The following is a 25,485-nucleotide window of genomic DNA, read 5'->3' on the forward strand; positions in this document are numbered from 1 at the left end:
AGAAACTCAATTTATTCTATAAACCAAAAAAGGAGGTCAGGCATCATCTAAAATGTCTCCATGGCAACTAGTCATACACCAATTATCTACAGTTGCGACTCTAAAGACTGTGTTGCTTCACCTCCAAAATCACCTAAAGCCAGGAAGAGAGACGGAGGATACAGGAGCAGATCCATGTTTTGAAGCTTAGCATGTACAACTTTGAGAGCTCTCTTTAAAAAATTACACATATAAATCAGGTTCAAAAGTGAGTATTCAGAATGACAAACGATAGCACAACAAATTACAAAATTTTTAAAGTTGAGGAAAATCATAAGCATCACAAAATTTTTTAATGGACTGCATACTCTGATTAACTCTTCATATGAACAACAATTTTTAACTGTAATTTTCTGTACAGAAAAGGGAAATATAATTCAGTCTTTTATCTACCATTATTGATCAAACTTTATTATTGAAAATATAGGGAATTTCTTTCAGCTTCAAAACTCCCTATTAGTATTGTTATATAATTTTTTAAAGGATTATTGTGAAATTTGAGGAAACATCTATCAAGTTTCCTTCCTATAGGCATTCAGGGCATTTCAAATTTTCCTGATACTTTTGGACTTTATTGACATTCTTTTACCAGTTTATTATTGATGCCCTAGTTATAGCGCACATTAAGAGTTTTATGTTATCTTCAGTGATGTCAATATTTTGGGGATGTGTAAAACATAACTTCACATAAGAATGCGCTTATTATTAGTAGCATTGCTACAGGTTTATGCCCTATAAACACAGGAATTTTAATAAACTCTATCTCATGTGATTCCCATCAAAAAAAGAAAAAAATATATAATACATTTATCACTGTATATACTGCATTAAGAAATATATTCCTGATAGGTGAGAGGTTCTGTTTTGACCAGGCATCAGTAAAAACTAAAATTTCCACTTACAATTTTACATATGTGATGACTAGTTTCTGGATCGATACATTTTTAGCCTTGTTTCTCTTCCATGGCAGGGTACCCTAGGGCACATTCATGCCCATAGAAGCTCTGGCCATGCACCTTTGTGTCCTGGTCCCCAGTGAGTTAGCATAGTGGGCAGTAGCAGGTCTCCTGAGAGCCACTTCTACACCAGGACAGCCAGTAGTAAGTTAACTCTGCACAGAAGAGACTGTGAACCACATAAATAGATCCCATTAAATCCAAATAAACAAACTATATTCCCAACTCAACTTCCCTTTAACCAGGTCCCCAAAACACCCACAGCTACTTCAAAGCCACTCCACAGGAGGAGAAGTACGAAGTTAGAGTGGAAACAGTGGTCATCTTCAGCTTTGATTAAGGTATTTTTTTGCAAATTTAAAAAGTGTGACCATGAAGGCCTCTCCTAGGAGCCCATGCAAATAAGGGGCCCTTAAGTTTAAATTTCATTAGCTTCATAGAAAATCCATTTCTGGGGGGGTAAAAATCTCAGCTTCTTATTGGTCTAGGCACCATCAATAGACAGCATTACTTGTTTTTTCTTCCCCATTAAGCAAATATTGATTGAATACTGATTATGTGCCAGGCACAAGGGATACAATAGTGCTAAAATGAATACAGTCCCTGCCCTCAGGAGCTTATGCTTTAGCTGAGATAGACAGCAATCAAATAAAGAGCCATACTTTAGATGAATGTCACAAGAATGTTTCTTTTGTGGTTTTTGCCTGTTATGCTTCAACCAAACCTATTGTTGTGATTTGCTGACATGAGAGAGGAAGGCCAGGCAAGCGAGGAGCTACTCTGTGGAAAAGCCCACAGGCTTCTCCTAGGACCCTGTGGTTCTCCATGGGCTCAGAGTCTGGCCACTGGGCTTCACTCCTGCCCCAGTCTGCTCAGCACCCCCAGTCAGTCTACCCCTTTGGCTCTTCAGGCTTAGCATCTCTGGGACCTTGAGGCTGGAAAAGACTAGCTCAGCAGGGCTTCTTCAGTGGGGGAACTCAGGTCCCAAAACCCAGCAGAAAAAACACTGGATGCTGATCTAAGGAAGCTGAAGAAGGACCCTGAAGTGGGAAGTAGTTAGAGCAGCTCGCTACTTCTCACTCTAAGAAGGGGAAAATGAGAATTTCCTCAATGACCATCACCAGGAGGTTCTGATCTTCCATTATATTCTGCTCTTCTTTTCTGCCCTCCATTGAGTCAGCCTACTGACATATCTTTTATCTTCTTTTTTCAGCCAAGCATCTTGAAATAGTTATCTACAGTTATCACCTCCAGGTCTCACCTCCAACTTACTACCAGTCCATAGAATTCTAGCTTCTGCCACTGAAACTGCAGATTCCAAGGTGCTGTTGCCACTCTGTCCATATCCCTTTCCTTACTACTTGAGTGCACACCCGACTTCCAACTGCCAGCACCTGCATTCATTTGCTTTTTCGTGCAACCAGGGTCTGCTTTGCTGCCCAAGTATCAGGCTGGAAACATCAGTAAGTTAATGTCCCTAAGAGCAGCCCTCAACAAATGACGTGCAGGAGTCGGTATATAATACCCCAGCTCCCTCAACTCCTGCGAGGGGTAACTGTGAGCTGAGTGCTCTGCACTGACTTCCGGAGCTTTCCAGGCGGGATTAACGCTAATTGCCCACAGTGGTTGCTGGCTTGATAACTCATCCTTTATTGGCTGCTCCTGGGCCCCATTTCATGACTCTCTCCCACCTCCCAGTGTTCCCTCACCTTTCAAATAAACTAATCCTTGTCTCAAGGTCTGTTTCTCTGGAAACTCAAACCTAGCACCAAGATCACCAATGCCATCCTAATGATTTCAGTCCTAATGTATTATTTAGTGAAGAAGTATGCACTGGAGTACCTACCAGGTGCCAGGCCCTGTCTAATCTTACCTCACTTCTTTGTTATGTCTGACACTGGTAACCATCGCTTCCTCAAGCCCTCCTGCCTTGGGTTCAGGCTTCGTTGCGTGTCAAGATTGCCTCTGTCATCGGCAGCTCCTGCCTCCCCTGCCCCTTACACAGTGATGTTCCTCAGAGCTCTTAACTCAGCCATTGTTCTTCCTGCTCAACATGCCCTTTTTTGGTGATGTAACCTACATACATGGGGTCAAATTCCACTTATGTGTTGCAGATTTTTAAATCCCTTTATCTACTTTTACTCTGTCTCTTGGGTTCCAGACTTTTATGTTCGACTGTCTATTGGGCATTTCTACCTGGGAGTGAAAAGTCACCTCAAATTCAATATATCCAATGTTTGGGGGGCTATTGGATGGGTTCTGTGTAAGGACAAGTATGTGAGGAAATGGGGTAGAAGATTTTGGCAAGAAAGCAGTTAAAAGTGATGGATCTTGGGATCGAGGGTTGATAGGGAGGAAAGTGATTCTAGGCAGAGGCTGAGAGGTTGGGAAAAAATGCAAGAGTCAAAGGCAGTGCTGGATTCCCCAATAGATAAACATATTCTCAAGGCACCAGCAAAACAAAGGGAACCCCTGCAACAATTCTGGGGAGAGAATCTGAAAATTTTTTAAAAAGCACCGAAATAATCATCATGGGAAAAGTCAGACTTTACTGGACTTCCTTATGCTTATTTTATTTTTTATTTTTAATTAGAAAAATTATTTATTTCTGCTCCTTTCATACATCTTATTGTTCAGGAAACAGTCTTACATACATATCTGAAATGATGCACTGTCACACACTCTGTTTAAAGGCAAAGCACCACAGGTAAAGCTGATCAGCTGTCCAGAGTTCTCAGCTTATGGGATCTCACTTCATGATTTTACATTAATTTCTGAAGGTCAGAAGTGTCATCTCCAAAAAATGTTAAGGGGTTTGTAAAAAATAATCACTTTATTCAATATTATAGTTGTAGAAATGAAGTATATTTTCTTTAAGAAATAAGAAGAAGAAAATGCCACTTAACGTCGTTGGTATGTCAGTATAGGCCAGCAGGAAAAAATACTGATAAGCTTGTCTCTGATACCAAGAAGACACTCTAGTCCAAGCTATAATACATTTCCTATGTTTTCGCTAGATGTTTCTTTTCCGCTGCTTTTCATCCTTTTCCATATTTCATATCAGAGGACTGGTACAGCCTTTAAAACTTCATTAACAGGAGCAAATTCAGTATCCACCGATTTCTTCTCAAAAGGCACTCTAACCCATCAGATAGCCCGGCAGTTTCATTCTCATGAATACTCTAGCCATGAAAAAACTCAATAGGACACAGACGAATCCAATGAATAAAAGGAGAAATCTATTGAGCTTGGGAATGTTTGGTGCATTGGATCGCTCCAGGATTATGAAACCTAAACCTCCCATTGTAAACAGGAAGCTGGATGCGAGTCCTTCCATAATATATTGTCCATTTACTCTGTAGGCCAAGAAAGCTACTGGTCTCTGATGCCCATGTTCATCAGTCATGGAGCCGACACTTGGAGGTTCGATGATAACATCATAAATGATTCCTCCGGTGATGAGGAAGTAAGACACCACCACCAGAGCGTACACCGTCATGGCCGACGGCATATGCACCCAGGGCGGCTTCTTCAGCTTCAGGTTGGGACATTTGAGCACTAAGAACGGGACTCGGTACAAACTCTCCATGTTGGTGCTTATGCTTATTTTATAAGTTAGTATTGTTTTTATTTTAAATTCCATAGGGGAGTACTGATGAACCTAGTGGCAGGGCAGGAATAAAGGCGCAGACGTAGAGAATGGACGTGAGGACACGGGGGGTGGGGGGGAAGGAAGGGGAAGCTGGGATGAAGGGAGAGAGTAGCATTGACATATATACACTACCAAATGTAAAATGGATGGCTAGTGGGAAGCTGCTGCATAGCACAGGGAGATCAGCTCGGTGCTTTGTGATGACCTAGAGGGGTGGGATAGGGAGGGTGGGAGGGAGGCTCAAGAGGGAGGGGTTAAGGGGATATATGTATATATATGGCTGATTCACTTTGTTGTACAGCAGAAAGTAACACAACATTGTAAAGCAATTATACTCCAATAAAGATGTAAAAAGAAAAAATTCCACAGGGGAGCTGTCTCTTTTTTGATGCTTAGGAAGATTACAGGTCTGGCATGGGCCTAGGGAATTGATGAAATTAAAGCATAGCTATAAGAGCAAAGGAGAGAGGATGCAAGAAGGATAGAGGTTGTCACCTAAGAGTAGATGCTCTCTTAACTGATCTCTTCTTTACTGACCTGCTGGGCTCACTAAAACTTCCCCTTCCCACTGTAACACACCCTGGTTAATGGCCACAGCACCCTGCCTGGTCCTGGCTAGTAGGCTACCCTCTCGCACGTCCACATCTACTTCCACAAGTTGAGTGTAAGTCTTTGTGATTGTTCCAAAATTTATTTATGCCAATAGTAGTAGTTACTGTACTTACATAATTTAATTAAATATTATGTAAGCCAGTGATGCAAAAAGAAAGAGAACTGTTGTTTCTAAGAACACTAAACTAAATGCTTTGGAAAGTCCCAATAAAGGAAAGTCTCTTTAAAATGCTATTGAATTGGGTGTGGGTGAGACAACTGGAAAATAGTTAACATCTACTGAATGTTGACTGTGTGCCAGGCACTACATTAAGCCTTTATATAAAATATTGATTTGATCCTCACGATAATTCTCTGAAGTGAGTATTGAGGAAACTGAGGCACAAAGAAGCCAACAACTTGCCCTAGTCAGGAAGTGGTGCAGCCAGGATTTGAAGCCAGGCAGTCTGGCTTGGGAGATTGTGCTCTTAACCATTATGCTATCATGTAAAAAACCTGAAAAAAAATCATAATCATGGAGTCTGTGGCAAGGTTATTTTATAAGAAATATTTAAGTTACTTGTTCTGCTGAAATCAATTAGACGATTCAATATGGGTGCGGTCATTCAAGAATCAAAGACTCCACACTTACGGGAATGCCTTGGCCCTCTACCTGAAGATTAGCAAGTGCATTTGTATATTCTAAATTAGAGTAAGATGTTGAAAACACATATGGAGTACTTTTGATGATTTCCCGCTTTAACTGATTTTGATTAATCATCCTACTAGCCATGCTGAATGAGTAGGACTTCTCTGTTTTAGAATTTAAAATTTGGGGGATGGAATAGCAATAGATGAAGAATCAGTTATCTCTCTATCCCTCTTTGAATATAACACTCTCTTGCTTAAAAACCTTTGATTTCCACCACCTTCTCCCACTCCCAACAGGGAAAAAAGCCAAAGTTACAAGCAGGATCCTCCTCACCTTTACAATCTTAACTCCAGCCAATCCACTTAGTCATATTTCTAGTGATTTGCCAATTACTTCATGCCCATTCATGCTTCTGTATCTTTGCACGTGTCATTTTCCTTGCCTGGAATTCTCTTTACTACCTCCTCCGATGAGAGAAATCTTACTCATAATTATTCTTCATTCATTTATTCAACACGATTCTGGACATCTGTGTGAATAATGAACTAATATATATAATAATATAATTATATGTCTTTATTGAAATGTTATAAGCTGTTCTTTTCCTTCAAAGCATTTATTGCAATTTACCATTTTCTATTTCTGTGTTCATTTGTTTAACGTTTGAGGGAAGGAGGAGAGGAGAAAAGAAGAGGGGACAGGAAAGTAGACACAGGCTGATACGAAAGTTGCAGGAAAAGGCAAACGCTGGGAAAACTCTGAGGAGTTAACTTTGGAGCAGATCTGAAGGGTAGTGGGATTAACTGGGCAGAGTGGGCTGGAGGCAAGGGTGGGTAGGGGCAAAGAGGTGGGTGGGAGAACACGTGTTCTGGATCAAGGGAACAGCAGGTGCCAAGACCCAGAGGCAGAAGCAGGAGGGGAGACATGTTTGAGATACTGAAAGAAGGCTGGGGTGGCAGGACTGCAGAGCGTAAGGGAGACTGTGGGCGACGGGCGTGAGGCCAGATCCCTCAGGGCGCTACCCGGTCATGCTAATGCAACTTGCATCTTTCTCAGAAGAGCACAGAGAAGCCATTGGTGAAACAAAGCAAGGGAATAAATAACATTTTCAGTTTTGTGATTTAAAAAAATCTTTCTGGTTGTGTGTAGAGAACAGATAGGGAGGGTGACAAGTGTCACTCTTCTCTTGGGCTTTCCCTGGTCTAAGGTGAGGTTAATACTTTCTCCCATGTGCTCCCACCAAAATTCAGAAGCTTCTTGAGGGCAGGGCCTCAGTGTGTTTTGTTCACTACGGTGTTTCTAGTGCCTAAAACAGCACCCAGCACTTAGCAGGTTCCTAACAAATGTTACATAAATAATGCAACGTTATGATGTCATTTTTCACACTACACTATTTTCTTACATAGGACTCAACTCCATGGGCTTTTCAGTGCTCTGAGAAGTAAATGGCCTTTCTTGTAAAGGGGGAACTGAATTCTTCCTTAATGTGTCATTGAAGCTATGAACAAAAATCATGTAATCTGAAGGGAGAAGACGTCTGTCCTGCCGCCTGATTTTTTTCCTTTTCCTACAACATGTAGTAACCATACCTCATTATAGGAGCACTGGACAAAAAATTCCACAAATTCTGCAGTGGAAAGAGCTGCATTCTCTCCTAAATTAAACACCTCCAGAGATTAATGGTAATTGTCTTGGCTTGGGTTACCCAATAGCCTTTACTTAGTCTTTTCCTCTGAAGGACTTAGGGCCTTTCTCCAAATCAAGAGAGTTCTTATTCTTATTCTGGGAATATGACACTTGAGCAATATTTTCACTAGAATCACAAGATCCCAAGGCTAGAAAGGTTCTTGAGGGTCATTTAATTTGCCCTCACCCCCATCCCAAAGCTGAGACCCCCTCAGGAACACTCCTTCTCATCACTTGACTCTCTGGCTTCAGGGTGTCCCTAGACGAGCTCTGGTCAATCAGGGACAGATGGCAGGTCCTGGAGCTAGAGAACTCAGAGTCATCCTTGATCTTCACTAGGTTTCCATGTTTATTCCAAAGAGTCTGTGCTATAGGCATAGCTTTCTGACTAGTTGATTCTCTGTCTCTGTTGCCAACTCCTTCCCTTACCCCAGACTGTTAAATTCATTTTTCAGGATTGTTTTCCCCTTTCAACCTACTCATTTTTCCATATTGTTTTCAATGTTTTCACCATCTCCAGTTCATTCATTTGCAGTTCTAACAAACCTCTATTTCTTGCAACCAACTTAAAATATCAAACTCCTTAATTAATTAATTAAACAAGTATTGATTGGATGCCTACCACATTTTCCAGCCCACAAATTTCTCCTTCCCTTTATAGTACCAGGAACCCCCCAAGACTCTTACAGCAGCTTCAGTGCTGGCCCCACCTCCAGCCTCTTTCCTTTTCCCAAACCCGAGTCCCATCACAACAATCACTGGGATCAGATCATTCCCCTTTTCCAAAGCCCATAATGGCTTATCTTTACTCAGACTGAACTTTGGAACCACAGGCTTTCAGGATCTGCATTAATGGTTCCTGGCCCACCTTCCCTACCCTACTGTCCTCAAGGTCAGTGCTCTCTCTAGGCTCCCATGACATCATGATGTTACATTAAGGTATTATAGAGTAGCATGCATCACTCCCCTTTCAGGCACCATTTTGTTTCCTTTTCTTTTCTTCCTCTTCTTTTTTTTTTTTAATTTATTTTTATTTTTATTTTTGGCTGCGTTGGGTCTTCGTTGCTGCGTGTGGGCTTTCTCTAGTTGTGGCGAGCGGGGGCTACTCTTCGTTGCGGTGCGCACGCTTCTCATTGCGGTGGCTTCTCTTGTTGCAGAGCACGGGCTCTAGGCACGCGGGCTTCAGTAGTTGTGGCTTGCGGGCTCTAGAGTGCAGGCTCAGTAGTTGTGGTGCACAGGCTTAGTTGCTTTGTGGCATGTGGGATCTTCCTGGACCAGGGTTCGAACCCGTGTCCCCTGCGTTGGCAGGTGGATTCCCAACCACTGCGCCACCAGGGAAGCTCCACTTCCTCTTCTTTTGCTCTCTTTTTCTTTCTATCCCATTTTCCTTCTCTCCCTCCTATGACCCCCATTGGTGTCTCAATTCAGAAAACATAATATCATCTTGCTCAACCACTTCCCAAGTCTTGTCACTGAGGTGTCCTCCCTGGCATCTTATGTTTGAGGCATGCCCTTGCTATCTGAATCAGTGTGAGTAGACCAAACACATTCTAAAAAGAGATTTGACAGAAGCAAAGGAAAGAACAAAACAAATAGAAATCCAGTAAACGGAGAATGACAGGAAAATGATTTGGCAATTTCTTATAAAGTCAAACAGGTACTTACCATATGACCTAGAAATCCCACTCCTAGGTATTTACCCAAGAAAAATAAAAACTTATGTTCACACAAAACCCTATCTGAAAATGTTTATAGTGGCTTTATTCATAATCGCCCCAAACTGGAAACAACCCAAATATCCTTCAACTGGTGAACAGATAACTTCAGTATAACCATATAATGGAATACTACTCAGAAATAAAAAGGAATAAACAACTAAAACAGGAAATATGATGCCAGAAACTGGGGATCAAAGGAAAGGTCGACTACAAAGAGGAATGAGGGAATTTCTGAGGATGGCAGAATTCTTCTGTATCCTGATTGTACCGGTTGCTACATGGTTGTACTGATTTGTCAGAACTCATAGAACTGTACACTGTAAAGGGTGAATTTTACTATATGTAAATTATACCTCAATAAATCTGACTTTAAAACAGATAAACCTCTAGCAACAGAAGAATGAAAGAGAAAACATACGGGCAAACAATAACGAAAATAAAAGAGGGGGTTTAATATTTGACATAAAGAAAATCTAAAAACTGTGATTTAAGCATAACTTTTTACATAAAAAATAAAAATCTACCTGAAATTCCATGACTTTCTAGGTAAATATAAATGTACAAATTGAGTCAAGAAGAGATATAAATCACGAGGAGGACAATAATCATAGAGGAAACTGAAACGGTAGGCAAAGTTATATCACGCCCAAAACCATCAGTTCCAAATAATCTACAGATTAGTTCTACCTTCAAGACATAAATAATTTCTAGATTATTTATATTAGTACACAGGAAATATGGAAAAATTATAACTCATTCTGCTACATTGGCAGTTCTCAAAGTATGGTCTAGGGATCCCTGAAGCCCTTTCTGGGAGCCCATAAGGCAAAACTATTTTGATAACAATACTAAGATGTTTTTGCTTTTTCACTCTCATTCTCTCATACACGTGTACAGTGAAGTTTTCTAGAGACTGATGGAATGCCATGTGATGGTGTCATTGCTCTGGCAATTAAGAAAATGTATGCTTGGGCTTCCCTGGTGGCGCAGTGGTTGAGAATCTGCCTGCTAATGCAGGGGACACGGGTTCGAGCCCTGGTCTGGGAAGATCCCACATGCCGCGGAGCAACCGGGCCCGTGAGACACAACTACTGAGCCTGCATGTCTGGAGCCTGTGCTCCGCAACAAGAGAGGCCGCGATAGTGAGAGGCCCGCACACCGCGATGAAGAGTGGCCCCCGCTTGTCACAACTAGAGAAAGCCCTCGCACAGAAACGAAGACCCAACACAGCCAAAAATAAATAAATAAATAAATAAAAATTAAAAAAAAAAGAAAACGTATGCTTGTACATTCTTGTGTTTTAAATTTTTCTCCATTTAAATTCTAATAGTGACAGGAAACTCACATAAAAGTTCTTTGAGGATCATCAATTATTTTTAAGAGTACAAATGGGTCCTGAGACCAGAACGTTTGAGAACCATTGTACTAAGCTAATATTACTCCAGCAGGAAAGACAGACGAAGGAGAAAACTACCAGTTTACTTAAGAACATCAGTGCAAATATGTTAAACTTAATTGTTCTTAAAAGAAGACAAAAATAAATGAAGAATACATCATGTTCTTGGATGAGACTCAAATTAAACTATAAGTTTAATGAAATTCCAATCAAAATACTTATAGGATATTTTATGGAACTGGGCAAATTTATTCTAAAATTCACCTGGGAGAGGAAATGTACAAAAGCAGTCAAGAAAATTATGAGAAAGAAAAACAATGTGACAAAGAAAAAATGGTAGTATATGTAGTTTTGGGTCCCATAAGGTATAAAAACATTCTATAATGCTACAATAATTAAAACGGTGTGGTGTTGGTACAAAAATGGACCCAGGGGGCTTCCCTGGTGGTGCAGTGGTTGAGAGTCTGCCTGCCAATGCAGGGGACACGGGTTCGAGCCCTGATCTGGGAAGATCCCACATGCCGCGGAGCAACTGGGCCCGTGAGCCACAACTACTGAGCCTGCGCATCTGGAGCCTGTGCTCTGCAACAGGAGAGGCCGCAGCAGTGAGAGGCCCACGCACCGTGATGAAGAGTGGCCCCCGCTCGCCACAACTAGAGAAAGCCCTCGCACAGAAACGAAGACCCAACACAGCCAAAAATAAAAAAAATAAAAATAAATAAATAAATAAATAAATAAATAAATGGACCCAAAAAGTCCGGGGAGCAGGATAGGATCCAGAAGCAGACCCATGTACAACCTGACATTTCAAATCAGTTGGAAAAATGTAGACTAATTAATTGTGTCTAGACAATTAAATTTTTCTTAGGAAAAAACTAAAGTTAAAATCCTAATTCACACTATTGATGAAAATTAATTTTAATCGTATTAAGGATCTAACTTCGACAATAAAACTATGAAAGTATTGAGAGGAAAAAGATTATATGTATAAAATCTTCTGGGAGAGAAACACAAACCCCAGAAGCCATAATAGAAAAGGCTGATGAATTTTACTACATATGAAAACCTTTTGTATTATGTAAGACAGTGTAAATAAAGACAAGCAATAGACTAAAATATATATGTATATATTTGTAACATATGTAACAGAGAAAGAATATCACAATGAAATGATGCAAGCCTTCAAATCAATAAGAAAAAGATAACAATCTAATAGAGAAACAGGCAAATAACATAGAAAGGCAATTCACAGAAGATATACAAATGATCAATAAATATATTAAAGCATGCTCAAATCCACTAGTAACCACAGAAATGCAAATCTATAAAATATAAGTATAGCTTTTTAATTCATTAAAGTTGCAAAAATTGAAGGAATGATAATATCCAGTATTGATGAGATGTGGGGAAATGAGCATTCTCATTCACTGTTGGATGGCAGTCTTTTTGGAGGGTAACTGAGCACACTTTAATAAAAATTTAAATTCTCACATCTTTTAACCCAGCACTTCTACTACTAGAAACTTACTTGCAGAAATAACTGCATATTTCTGCAAAAAGTTTGCTGTAGCAGTGCTTGTAATAGTAAAAAACTGGAAGCAACTGAAAAGCTTCCAACAGGGAAATAACTAAATAAATCATGGTAGTTACAAAATATGGAATAGCATTTGGGGGTTAAAAGAACAAGGTAATTCTATTATGTATTGACATGGAGAAAAAAAATTTTTTTAACATCTTTATTGAAGTATAATTGCTTTACAATGGTGTGTTAGTTTCTGCTGTATAACAAAGTGAATCAGCTATACATATACATATATCCCCATATCTCCTCCCTGCGTCTCCCTCCCTCCCTCCCTATCCCACCCCTCTAGGTGGACACAAAGCACCGAGCTGATCTCCCTGTGCTATGTGGCTGCTTCCCACTAGCTATCTATTTTACATTTGGTAGTGTATATATGTCCATGCCACTCTCTCACTTCATCCCAGCTTACCCTTCCCCCTCCCCATGTCCTCAAGTCCCTTCTCTGTGTCTGCGTCTTTATTCCTGTCCTGCCCCTAGGTTCTTCAGAACCTTTTTTTTTTTTTTTAGATTCCATATATATGTGTTAGCATATGGTATTTGTTTTTCTGTTTCTGACTTACTTCATTCTGTATGATGGTGTCTAGGTTCATCCACCTTGCTGCAAATAAATCAATTTTGTTTCTTTTTAAGGCTGAGTAATATTCCATTGGATATATGTGCCACATCTTCTTTATCCATTCATCTGTCGATGGACACTTAGGTTGCTTCCATGTCCTGGCTATTGTAAATAGAGCTGCAATGAACATTGTGGTACATGACTCTTTTTGAATTATGGTTTCTCAGGGTATACGCCCAGTAATGGGATTGCTGGGTTGTATAGTAGTTCTATTTTTAGTTTTTTAAGGAACCTCCATACTGTTCTCCATAGTGGCTGTATCAATTTACATTCCCACCAACAGTACAGGAGGGTTCCCTTTTCTCCACACCCTCTCCAGCATTTACTGTTTGTAGATTTTTTGATGATGGCCATTCTGACCGGTGTGAGGTGATACCTCATTGTGGTTTTGATTTGCATTTCTCTAATGATTAGTGATGTTGAGCATTCTTTCTTGTGTTTGTTGGCAATCTGTATATCTTCTTTGGAGAAATGTCTATTTAGGTCTTCCACCCATTTTTGGATTGGGTTGTTTGTTTTTTTGACATTGAGCTGCATGAGCTGCTTGTATATTTTGGAGATTAATCCTTTGTCAGTTGCTTCGTTTGCAAATATTTTCTCCCATTCTGAGGGTTGTCTTTTCATCTTGCTTATGGTTTCCTTTGCTGTGCAAAAGCTTTTAAGTTTAATTAGGTCCCATTTGTTTATTTTTGTTTTTATTTCGAAATGGAAAATTTTTAAAGGTATATCATTAAGTGAAAAAAGCAAGAGGTATGTTTATGGTATGATTCCATTTGTGTAAAAAACTATATTTTTATCTACCATAAAATATATAAATGTACACATGTATAAACAAGAAAAGGTCTGGGTACATACTAATCTGTAGACAGTACTTACCTTTATGGAGGGGAGTCGATTAAAGAAGTAGAGTAAAAGAGACTTGTACTTTGTAATTAGTGTTCTGTAATTTATTATAGCAAGTATTTCTGTTTTACCTGTAAATTTTCAAAATCAATCAAAAGAAGAAGGAAAAAAAACCTCCTGCAATATCTACAGTAAGAGGTGATGCAGGCTCAAGCGAGAGCATTGGTTTTGAAAGGCGGAGGAGATATCTCTTCCAGGCTCTTCTTAACACACTTTGTGCATTTCCATTATGTGGATCATCTGAAGGCTGCAACTATGTATGTATCTGCCTCTGCAAACACAGAAACTGGTAAATATTCATCTCTGTGTCTTTTGTGCCTGGCAATGTGTTTGGCATTCAGCAGATGTTGAGTAAGTATATGTTGAATGAATCATAAAGATAGTAAAAAGGTAGAACATACAGTTTTTGGTAACTAATTAGATGCGAGGGGTGAAGGAGAGGGTTGGAGTGGATAATGATATCATTACCAAATAAGGAAAACAGGAAGTTTGGGGGAAATTATGACAATAGCTAACATTTAATGATTACTATGTGCAGGTACTATGTTAAATGCTTTGTATCCATTATCTCATTGAATCCGAAGAAAAACCTTATATTTCCCTCACACGAGGAAAGAAGAGCTAAGAGACTTTCCAAGGTCACTTAGCCATAAGTACAGCCAATATCCCAGACCCTGTGCTCTTAATCCCGAGGTTATACTGCTTCTCCAAAGAGGGAAAGTTAATAAAATTAGTTTTGATATGTTGTGATTGAGGTGCTCATGGGCTATTCACTGAGGTTAACCAGTCCAGTGGAGAGTTGGATATCTCAAGTCTGCAGCTTGTTAGAGACGTCAGGGCTAGAGGTATGGATTAGAAGTTGTCTACGAGAGTCGCATCTAGAAGGTCAACATTCAACAATCATTCAACAAATAATTATTGAGCTCCCACATAAGCTCCAGGCACATGTTACATCAAACACTCACTTCAAACCCATTTGATTCACAGAATGCTTATCATGTGAAAGTACTGGGATCTTGTATTTTTAATAGTTGGTCATTTCTTTTTTTCATGTCTAATGATCCCCATTACACTGTAAGTATCTTAAACTACTAAATTTCTTTGTATTCCCCCTTGTTATAGGGCTCTAAACATGTTTGTTGATTGAATGCTTGAGAAAACATTAAGAAATGAGCAGCCATTCACAAAGACTAGCCTAAGTCTCAGGAAACCAAGTGCAGAGAGTGTCTGCATCTCTGTTACCAGCTAAAATTCTATAAAAGCAGTCAAGTCTCAAACCAAATATAAGATTTTTCATCAATGTCATCAAGGTTAATTGTAGGCATCAGAAAACTGTAACTTGAAGCATCAGGCTGGCTGCCAGAAGACCCATACCAGGTGGTATTTCCCTTGGCAAATTTATCAAAGTCCAGAGTCTGGCCCTCAGTCTTACTCGTCTAGACACTCAATCCTGTCAGAGTTGAGAAAACCCAGGGAGCTTTATGCATGTTCACTAAGTCATAAAAAACTGAAGTATAAAACTAGAGTGTCAGTTATTAATATATGACCAGATATTTGCCTCCATCATCATCTCCCTGTAGCCAATTGATGTGCAAAGCCAGATTCCTAGGAGACCATGTGGTAAGCCCAGAATCAGCACACAGGGAGTTAGTCACAGGATTAGGAGGTTTAACAACACCAGTCTCTGAGCCTGATGCAAAGGCAGCATGAAACAGGAACAAAGCACATACTTTGAAACCAGAGAAACCTGGACACACACAGCACCCCTTACTTCCTAGCAGAGTGGCTGTGGGCAAGTCATTCAACCTCTGCAACCTCTAGTTCTTTAAAGGTGAATGACGATACCTACTTCACAGGCTTATTGTGAGGATTCAATGAGATAATGCATAAAATGCTAGACCAGCTCCTTTCATGTGATAGGCGCTCAGTAAATGGTAGCTACATATCCGTCTCCATATGTTAGGGGTTAAGGGTTCAAGTCAGCCTTGCAGAATATCCTTTGCTCTGAATAAAACAGGGCAAGAAAGGACGGGGGCAAAAGACCAGTAGGAACAATGCTGCAGTAATCCAGAACACAGATGTTAGTGGCTTAAAACAGGGATGCAGCCTCGGAGAGGTGGGGAGCTGGGAGAGATATATATATACAGATTTGAAAGATATTTAGGAGGCAGGCACTATGCTGAGTGTTTTACATAATTATTTATAGTCCTGACAGCAACTTATAAAGTAGCCCATTTTTCAGATAAAAGTCAGAGATATTAAGCAACTAGCTAAGGATCACACGGCAGTGACTGAACTGCAATATGAATTATAGTTGGTGTGATTCCAAAATCTCTCTTCTTCCTACAAATACACCTCTGTACATATCTTGGTTCTCAACCAAGATGTCAATTGTGAGGAATATAGTAATTTCTTACCACTAACAAAGTATTGAAGTTTAGAGAAATGATTGAGTTTTTAGAAAATATAACTTGGAACAGATCAAGGTTATCACTATAATAAATAATGTCACTACTGCTCACTTCCATTATGATATGCTTTCTTGGGGGCGGGAGAGAAAGAGGTGGAAGCAGAGCTCGTGGATCAGAAATTGTACATCATTCATCGTAGGTTTGTCTATGACAGAGTACCACGCATGTGAACTTCATCCATTGTTTCATCTTGGAAACAGTTTCAGAATAGTTACTCCGAGGAACAGGCACTCTTGTTGAGCAAAGAAAGTCTTAGCTGGGCCATGTACAAGCTTTCACTGTGACAGTGACAAGCTCTTCAGACAGCAGACATAGGTGCTAACCAACGGATAATCTCCTGACACTGTTTTCCTCAGATTTTCATCTTTCCAGTCACACGCAAATTATAATCCACTGCAGAAACTTAACTGTTTTAGATGGAGGACAATATCATCTAACAAATTTGAACTCCTTTTCCATATGAACCAACAAGTTAAGTTTTTCCTACTTTTACAGCTTAATATTTTAACCCAGGTGCTGCCGCCATTTCTTCTACCTTCAGTCTCTGAACCTTTCGCAGAGCTCCCAACAGCGCTATGTTGGGACAGAGCATCCAGAGAGGTTCACAACCTCTATGGTCTGTAAGAGCCACTATGAGGAAGGTCCAGGGAATAATTTACCATTTTCAGTGGAAAACAAGTGGTGGTTATTAGCTATGATGACTTTGTACTTTGGGTCTAGATTTGCTGCACCTTTCTTTATAGTAAGACAACAACTGCTTAAAAAATAATCCATGAAGGACTTCCCTGGTGGTCCAGTGGCTAAGACTCCACGCTCCCAATGCAGGGGACCTGGGTTCGATCCCTGGTCAGGGAACTAGATCCCACATCCCACAACTAAGAGCTCGCATGCCGCAACTAAAAGATCCTGCGTGCCACAACTAAAAAAAAAGATCCCACATGCTGCAACAAAGATCCCGCGTGCCACAACAAAGACCCAATGCAGCCAAATAAATATAAAAAAATAATAATAATCCATGAGACAGAAATGAAGAGGAGCATTTTAAGAGGTGCAATCTCTTTGAAAAAAGGATTGAACTCAACATCCTAGATATGTTTGTAAATAAACTTATGGCGTAAATCCTTAAAAAAATTTTAACCCAAGCATAACATTTTACATTTCTTTTAATAAAATTTTGCTTTGAATTAGTTTGGGCCTAAAATTTCATCCTCATGAGATGGATGTAAATCAGTTTTGTTTCTCTGCAAATTTAATACTCATGACTTCTATATTCCTACTCCAAATATTGCTTTAGAGCAATGGTTGTTTTCAGAAGTTTTTATAAGTTATTCATTCATTAGACAAATATCACTGCATGCCACCCAAGTACCAGGCCCCTCAAGGAATTCACAATCTAATAAGGAAAACAGATAGACAAGTACTCCTAATGATAGTTATAACATTAATAACAATTTGTGCTATTTACCACCACCTGCTCTGTACCAGACACTGTGCTAGGCCTTAGGAATGAAAAGAGGAATAAGAAATTTCCCTACATTCAGGGGCTTCCCATGCCTTCAGAGGGTTTATGTACAGTCTGATGGGGGAGGCAGGTATATGGACCAATACATACAATAGGGTAAACAAATGCCCTGCTAGAAATAACAATAGTGTGCTTAGTAGAAGGACAAGAGATGGAGAGGTTAATGAGAGATGAGAAGGCAAGCTGGAAAGGTTTCATAGAGGCAGTGACCTTTGAACTGAGTTTTAAAAAGATGAGTATTTTCCAAATTAAGGGCAAAAGGAAGAAAAAGGATAACTAGCAAAGACAGGTATAAAACAATTTTATGTGTTCAGGGAACTGCAAGCAGTTTGGTAGAGATGGAGGTTACAGTAAAAAAGGAGGGAGGAGGAGTTGGGAGGATCCAGTAAGAGCTGAGGCTTGTTGGGCAGAGGGCAGATGATGGAGGGCCTTGCACGCTGTGCTGTCTGTGAGGCCATGGGGGTCACCAAAGGGTTCCAGGCATGGGAGTTACAAGAACAGGGCTTGTCTTAGAAACAGAACTCTGGTAGCTATGAAGAGGATGGAGTTTAGAGATAAGGAGAGCAGTTAGAAAATACAGAATATATGTGTAGGATGGGAATTCCCTGGTGGTCCAGTGGTTAGGATTCTAGGCTTTCACTGCCGTGGCCTGGGTTCAATCCCTGGCTGGGGAGCTGAGATCCCACAAGCCATGCGGCACAGCCAACAACAACAAAAAAGAGTATATTTGTAGGAGATACTCATAGGGAGAATAGGTTGACTAGAAGGAGAAATACTATGTCTACATGAAGAAATCAGGTTAGAGACAACCCAATAGAAAAATCAGCAGGACTCTGAAAAGGTACTTCACAAAAAAAGAAAAATCAATGGCTAATAAACACATGAAAATGTACTCTACCCAGTAACCAGGGAAATTTAAGTAAGAACCACACTGAGAAATTGTTATATATCCACAAGGCTGGCAAAAATGAAAAGGTCTCACAATACCAAGTATTGGTAAGAATGTGGAACAACAAAAATTCTACATGCTGGTAGTAGAACAAACTGGCAGAACCTCTTTGGAAACAGTTTGATGTTAGCTAGCAAAGTTGAAGAAGCACTTATCTCAGGACACAGCAATTCTAGTTCCAGATCTCTACCCTAATGAAACTTGTGTCCTGTACACCAGGACACTTATAAAAAATGTTTATGGTAGCATTTTCCATAAGAAAAAAATTGGAAATAACCTAAATATGAATCATCATTGGAATGGATACATGAATCAGGGTGTATTCATACAATGGACTATAATACAGCAATAAAAATGAATGAACTCCAAGTACATGCAATAATATGGATGAATCCTAAACTCTTAATGATGAACAAAAGAAACAAGACCCAAACAGTACAAAAACATGATTTTACCCATATAAAGATCCAAAAATGCTAAATTAAACTATATTGTTTAGGGATACAGACATAGGTAATAAAATTATAAAGAAAAGCTGGAAAGTAATCATCATAAAAGTCAAGGGAGTGATTATCCAAGTAAGGGAGAGATGGGTTGTGACCAGGGAGAAGTATACAAAGGATTAGTAGGATGCTGGAAATGTTCTGTTTCTTGGGCTGGCTGTGGTTTCACGAGGGTTCAATTATTTGCTTAACTGTACACATACAGTTTGTGCATCTTTCTCTAGGTATGCTATATTTCACAATATAAAAGAAAAAATTAATGTATTTAGGGAAAAAACAAAAAGTACATTAACAACTGTGTACTGCTAGATGTGTTTATAACCGAAAAGCTGTTTTGTTGAAAATTAAAAAGAAATCAGAAAAGGCTTCACATAGGAGATACATACATGTGAATTGAAACATAAAGGATCCCCTGCTTTCCAACCTGGGTCCCACAAAAAAGGTGGCAAGAAGAAGGACTGTTCTGAAATCAATGAGGTAGTGACCAGAGAATACACCATCAACATTTACATGAACATTCATGGAGTAGAGTTCAAGAAGTATGCCCCTCGGGCACTCAAAGAGATCTGGAAATTTGCCATGAAAGAAATGGGAACTCCAGCTGAGTGCATTGACACCAGGCTCAACAAAGCTGTCTGGGCCAAAGGAATAAGGAATGCCCCATACTGTATCCGTCCAGGTGTGGTTGTCCAGAAAACGTACTGAGGATGAAGGTCCACGAAACAAGCTCTATACGCTGTATACCTATGTACCTGTCACTGCTTTCAAAAATCTGGATGAGAACTTACAGCTGATGGTCAAATAAAGTTATAAAACTGAAAAAAAAAAATTCCTTGACCTAATTCTAGGTTGGGTACCAGTCCTGTGAACTATACCATGTACTTATCTGTCTTAAAATACTTGCTACAATGTAATGTATTTGGCTGTTTATATATCTGTGTTCTCCACAATTGTAAGCTGCTTGAAGGAAAGCTGGGTCTGGTTTACACTGGATTCTTATGACCTAATAGTTCACAGTATATAGTAGGTACTCAATAAATTTGTGGAATGAATGAATGAATGAAGAAATGCTGCTTACTCTTCTTATAATCATGTCTTGAGTAATCTATGCACTACTTTCAACGGAGATCACAAACCTTCTCCATGCATTAAGTTTTCAGCTGCTACTCTGTCCTTTCCTCCACAGTTCTCCACCTCCTACTTTAAAGGTAGAGGCCACTAGAATCTTTCTCCCCATCAATTAAAATTTTTCTCTTCTTTCACTCCTCTTAGAATAACTGCTCATCTCCAAGGCTAATCCTTTTATCTATCACCTTGACCGTATCTCTTGTATTTCTTCCCCAGATTTGCATCCTTCATTATTCCTGTTCTGAATGATTCTACATTTTATCTTCCCCTCATTTATTCATACCAGGTCAGAGAATGTGAAGGTACCATATTCACCCTAGAAAATAATAGATACTGTACTTAGGGAAACAGACTAATCTAGAATTCACATCCTGATGGTAATTCTCTTTAATATCCTGCCATGCATGACTTTCACAGGCTCAGAAAAGGCCTGGAGTTGTGACAGCAAACTAAAAGCCTCAGTCCCCATGGCTGCTTAGGGCTGGGGCAGGCACGGCCTGACACTTCTCTCAACTGCTGGATGAGATGGGATTGTACTAGGGCAAGGAATTCCCCTTTAATGGGGGACCGGCACTTTTTCTTTCCAAAGATAGTACCTTGGAAGTGGCCACCGCAAAAGGTTCTAGGTCAGGGAATGAATCAAGGGACACATTCTGATACATAGGAGTACCACTGCCAGGTTTCAGATGGGTTGCTTCAAGCTGACTGCTCTCCTTGACAATTCAGTCCTGGTTCTGAGGGCCAGGCCCTGAGGAGAGCTCCCGCTTGAATTTGGCTAATATCAAGGTCTCTAAGGTACCTGAAGGAGTTTCTCTTTGAGACTCAGGGAACAGGAGGCCTAAGGCTCCAAAGAAAGTTCTGCCTCTAAGCTCTCACTTGTACCTCCAGGCGGGGTCCCAAGCTCACCCATGATTAACATTCCCCCAACAGAAGAAGGACCAAATTGAGAAGCAGTCTGTTATAAGTCAGACTGCTATCCTGACTGAAGAGATCATTTGGTAGAGATTTCTGCAATCTATTGCAGTGATACAGGGAAAGAGCACAAGTTTTTGGCATCAGACAGGTCTGGCTTTGAATCCCAGCTCTGCCACTAACTAGCTGTGTGTTGGTCAATGTCTTAAATCTTCTGAGACTATAAAATGGAGATGATATCTACCTGAAGGGTTGTTGTATAATAAATCTTAAACTTATTTCCCGGTTTCCCTTTTACTTCCTCTATAACAGGCTGGGAACATCAGTCCCAATCCCAGGGTCAGCTTTGACTAAGTCCCTCCATTCTTTGCTATGTCCTCTTCATCTTTCGCCCCTCCCCTCCCTTGCACAATATGTACCTGCTGGGCTTCCCTGGTGGCGCAGTGGTTGAGAGTCTGCCTGCTGGTTCAGGGGACACGGGTTTGAGCCCTGGTCTGGGAAGATCCCACATGCCGCGGAACAACTAGGCCCGTGAGCCACAATTACTGAGCCTGCGCGTCTGGAGCCTGTGCTCCGTAACAAGAGAGGCCGCGATGGTGAGAGGCCCACGCACCGCAATGAAGAGTGGCCCCCACTTGCTGCAACTAGAGAAAGCCCTCGCACAGAAACGAAGACCCAGCACAGCCATAAATAAATAAATAAATAATTAAAAAAAAAAATGTACCTGCTGGAGTAAACTCTTGTCAGTTCCCTGAATACATCAAGCTCTTTCTCCACAGAAACTGTCCAATAGAACTTTCTGCAATGATGAAAAAGTTCCATATTATAGCCGTTCACTATAATAGCCACTAGCCACATGTGGGTAGTCAGCACTTGAATTGTAGCTAGTGGGACCAAGGAGATCAAATTTTAATCTTCTTTAATTTTAATTAATTTAAATTTAAATAGCCCCACAAGGCTAGTGGCTACCATAATTTACAGTTCTAGACTGTAAGTCTTTGCATTTGCCATTTCCTTGCATGGAAATGTATTTCCCCACTCTTCTACTCAGTCTTAAAATCTCAACTTGAATATCTATTCTTCCAGGATGCATATCCTGAGACCTTGGACTCAGTTAGGTTTCTTCCTTGTTACCTTCCATAGCATCCTCTACCCTTCTCCTATAATATCACTCATCACATTTTTTTTTTATTACTGTTTTGTATTTTCCATTAGGGTGTAAACTTCATTGGTGTTCTTGGGGCCCTACAGACTTCCTCTCTCAGGTATGGATACTTCTTTTCTTCCCTTTGAGTGGACATCCACAGGACCTTAGGATTTAGGCTTTTTCCAAGTTGGGGACTATTATCTTTGAGGTAACTTCAGCACATTGGAAACTTTAGGGATTGATTAGGAGTGGCCTTATACCTTTCTAAGGATAAGCTAAAAGTCAGAAACTAAAAAGGAAAGGAATAATAAAATGCCTCATTAAATTAAAAACTTCTATATGCAAAATAAACAACAGGGACTTCCCTGGTGGTCCAGTGGTTAAGAATCCGCCTTCCAATGCAGGGGATGTGGGTGCGATCCCTGGTTGGGAAACTGAGATCCCACATGCTAAGGGGCAACTAAGCCCTCATGCCACAACTAGAGAGAAGCCCGCTGCAACAAAGAGCCGCAACAAGGACCCAGTGCAGCCAAAAAAAAAAACCACCAACAACAATAATACCCCACCAATATATCAAGACAAATGATAAACTGGAAAAAAATATACAACATAAATTATAGATGAAAAAGGATTAATAAAAAGAGTACTTAAAATCAATAAGAGAAAGGTGGACACCACGTGGATAAAAGAAATGAACAGGCAGTTCAAAAAAGAAGATAAACTAATCTCAGAAAATATTAAAAAATGTTTAGCTTCACTAGTAACTAAATAAATGCAGATTAAATTAACATAATACCATTTTTGCTTATTAAGTTGGCAAAGATTAAAAAGTTTCATCCTAATGTGTTGATAAGAGCATGAAGAAATAAGTAATCTGGCAATAAGCATAAAAATTGAAATATGCATACTTTTTATCCAGCGATTCTACTTTTAGGAATATATCCTAAGAAAATGATCAGACACTTGACAAAGGTAAATTTATAAAGATGTTCTCTGTAAGTGTTGTTTATAATACTGAAAAGCTGGAAACGATCTAATTAGACAACCAGAGGTTGGTTAAATAAAATATGATACATCCCTGCAATGGAATACTAAGTAGCTATTAAAAGTGGTGCTATGGATTTATATTTACTGACACAGAGCACTATCTATAATAAATGAAAAAGTGAAAAAGAAAGTCACAAGCTAGCATGTTAACATAATCCTACTTTTACAAAATTTTTGTCAACTTACCTATCTACTCATAAAAAGAATCTCGAAGGATATATGCCAAAATATTAATAGTTCTCTCTGGGTAGATGTTTCCCTATCTTTCCCTGCTTAAAATCATGGCAACTAGCCAGTCCTCCCCAGGATTCTCTGGCGTAGGGTTTAATGTCCCCTCAAATGGGTCACAGAGGACCTCAGAGATAGCCAGTACTAGGTTTCCTGATTGATGCAGTCGTAGACTCACTGGTAGTCCAGACTTTACCTATTTTATTCACTGCTGTGTCCTTTGTGTCTATAACTGCCTGGCACGTAGTAGGCATTCAATAAATATGTGTTGAATTAATGTATCATATCAGAGCACTAATTCTATTAATGATAAAGCATATTTAAACATTATTTTGATAAATTAAACCCAGAATGCAAAATTCACAAAAAGTTTAGATAATGTAAGATTCCTAAATACGTTATACTCTCTATTCACCATTACGATGCTGGGGCCAGAAGTTTATTTTCTTCTATCATTTGTGTCCTTTCCCAGAAGAGTCTGAGAAGCAGTGAATAATATCTTTGTGCAAGTCCTTTTCCACCCCCTTCTGAGGCTAGGTATTACAATCTCTAACTCACAGACAAGAAAATGAAGGTTTGGCGTTGCTCAAGGTCACACAGTTAAAAAGCAGGGGAATCGGGACCCAAATCCAGGCCCATTTGTCTCCAAAACTCATCTGTGGCTTTGAGAGGTACAAAGTAAGACAATGAAAAGGACATTGCAGGTCTGTGACAGCTAACGTCTGTGCTTCCTAACAAGTCACCACCACTTAGCCCTGAGCTCCCATGTCTAAGAGGTGCTTTTTCTTAACCCTTGGAGAATCCAGAGGATGATTTGTCACCAGGGTTATTAGCATTTCTCCCTGGATATCGACAGCTTGTCTTTCCTCCCTCCAACCAGTGACTGATTTCTTCAAATGCTCGCCAAATACAGCCCAAGTCACCATGGTAAACGTATTGACAGAATCATATTAAAAGCTACTGAGCATTTACAGGGTTGTAAGTTATGCAAGGGAGGAACAAGATAAGAAACACAGGGAAAGAAAACAGGTTCAATCAGCAGTGACAATTATTTATTTAGAAGCTGCTGGTTGGAACAGTTTTTTAAATATACTTTAATTGCTAATTATGGTTTCTTCAGGAGAGTTGCTTCACCTTAAAGCTAATCATTAATATTCCAGCTGCTCAGCATAGAGACTGTGTACATGCCGTAGACCTGCCCAGAGCCGTGTCTATGCAGTTAGCATCCACTGCTGGCTCTGAAACAGAGTCTACTGCATTGGTTGGTTTCCTACCCCAAACTCAAAGTCGGCTAGTCCACTTACCTTAAGAGAGCAGATATTTAAGTCCTTATTTCTCTAAAGATTGAGGCTGGTTCAATAAGCAAAATTCTGCTCTAAGCCACCTAGACAACTGACAATTTTTCAAAGGAATGACCTATCTTTTCTAAGTTAATTTACACCTTTTATTGGGGGACATAAGTGTTGCCTTAGGCAAGGCAGAGAATACAGAAGAGTTTGTTTTCAGCTTCTAATTCCCTGGGTACTCCGATGTGAACCTTATAACAAATAAGGTCAGCTTCCAGGCCCGGGAGGTACTGAGGGTAAACAGGCGCGAGGGCGCCGGGGTCCCCGTTTGGGAGTATATTTGGTGTAGCCCCGTCTCCCGTGTTTCCAACTTCACATGCTTCTTAAGGAGAATCTAATCCTCACAGGAGAGTTGAATCTGTTCATTTGCAGGCATCTCATCAGCACCCTGCTTTGTGGAGGGCTGTTTGATGTCCCAAGGAAAAGACTTCGAAGTCTTTT

The 25,485-nt window shown here is 40.0% G+C and overlaps 2 protein-coding genes across 3 annotated transcripts in view; both read right to left on the reverse strand.

The window, feature by feature from the left end:
* The window catches only part of RNF220 (ring finger protein 220), a 214,446-nt gene that overhangs the window by 166,581 nt on the left and 22,380 nt on the right, over nucleotides 1-25,485 (reverse strand). The window lies entirely within an intron of this gene.
* LOC133088647 (oligosaccharyltransferase complex subunit OSTC-like) lies at nucleotides 3,930-4,587 on the reverse strand. The gene has a single exon (XM_061186662.1). The coding sequence runs from the start codon at nucleotides 4,582-4,584 to the stop codon at nucleotides 4,135-4,137; it is 450 nt and encodes a 149-aa protein (XP_061042645.1). The 5' UTR covers nucleotides 4,585-4,587; the 3' UTR covers nucleotides 3,930-4,134.

Source organism: Eubalaena glacialis, chromosome 3, assembly GCF_028564815.1.
Source record: "Eubalaena glacialis isolate mEubGla1 chromosome 3, mEubGla1.1.hap2.+ XY, whole genome shotgun sequence".
Taxonomy (NCBI): domain Eukaryota; kingdom Metazoa; phylum Chordata; class Mammalia; order Artiodactyla; family Balaenidae; genus Eubalaena; species Eubalaena glacialis.

Coding starts and splice junctions, on each gene's coding strand:
- LOC133088647 (XM_061186662.1), bottom strand. CDS start 4,584: ATGGAGAGTTTGTACCGAGTCCCGTTCTTAGTGCTCAAATGTCCCAAC.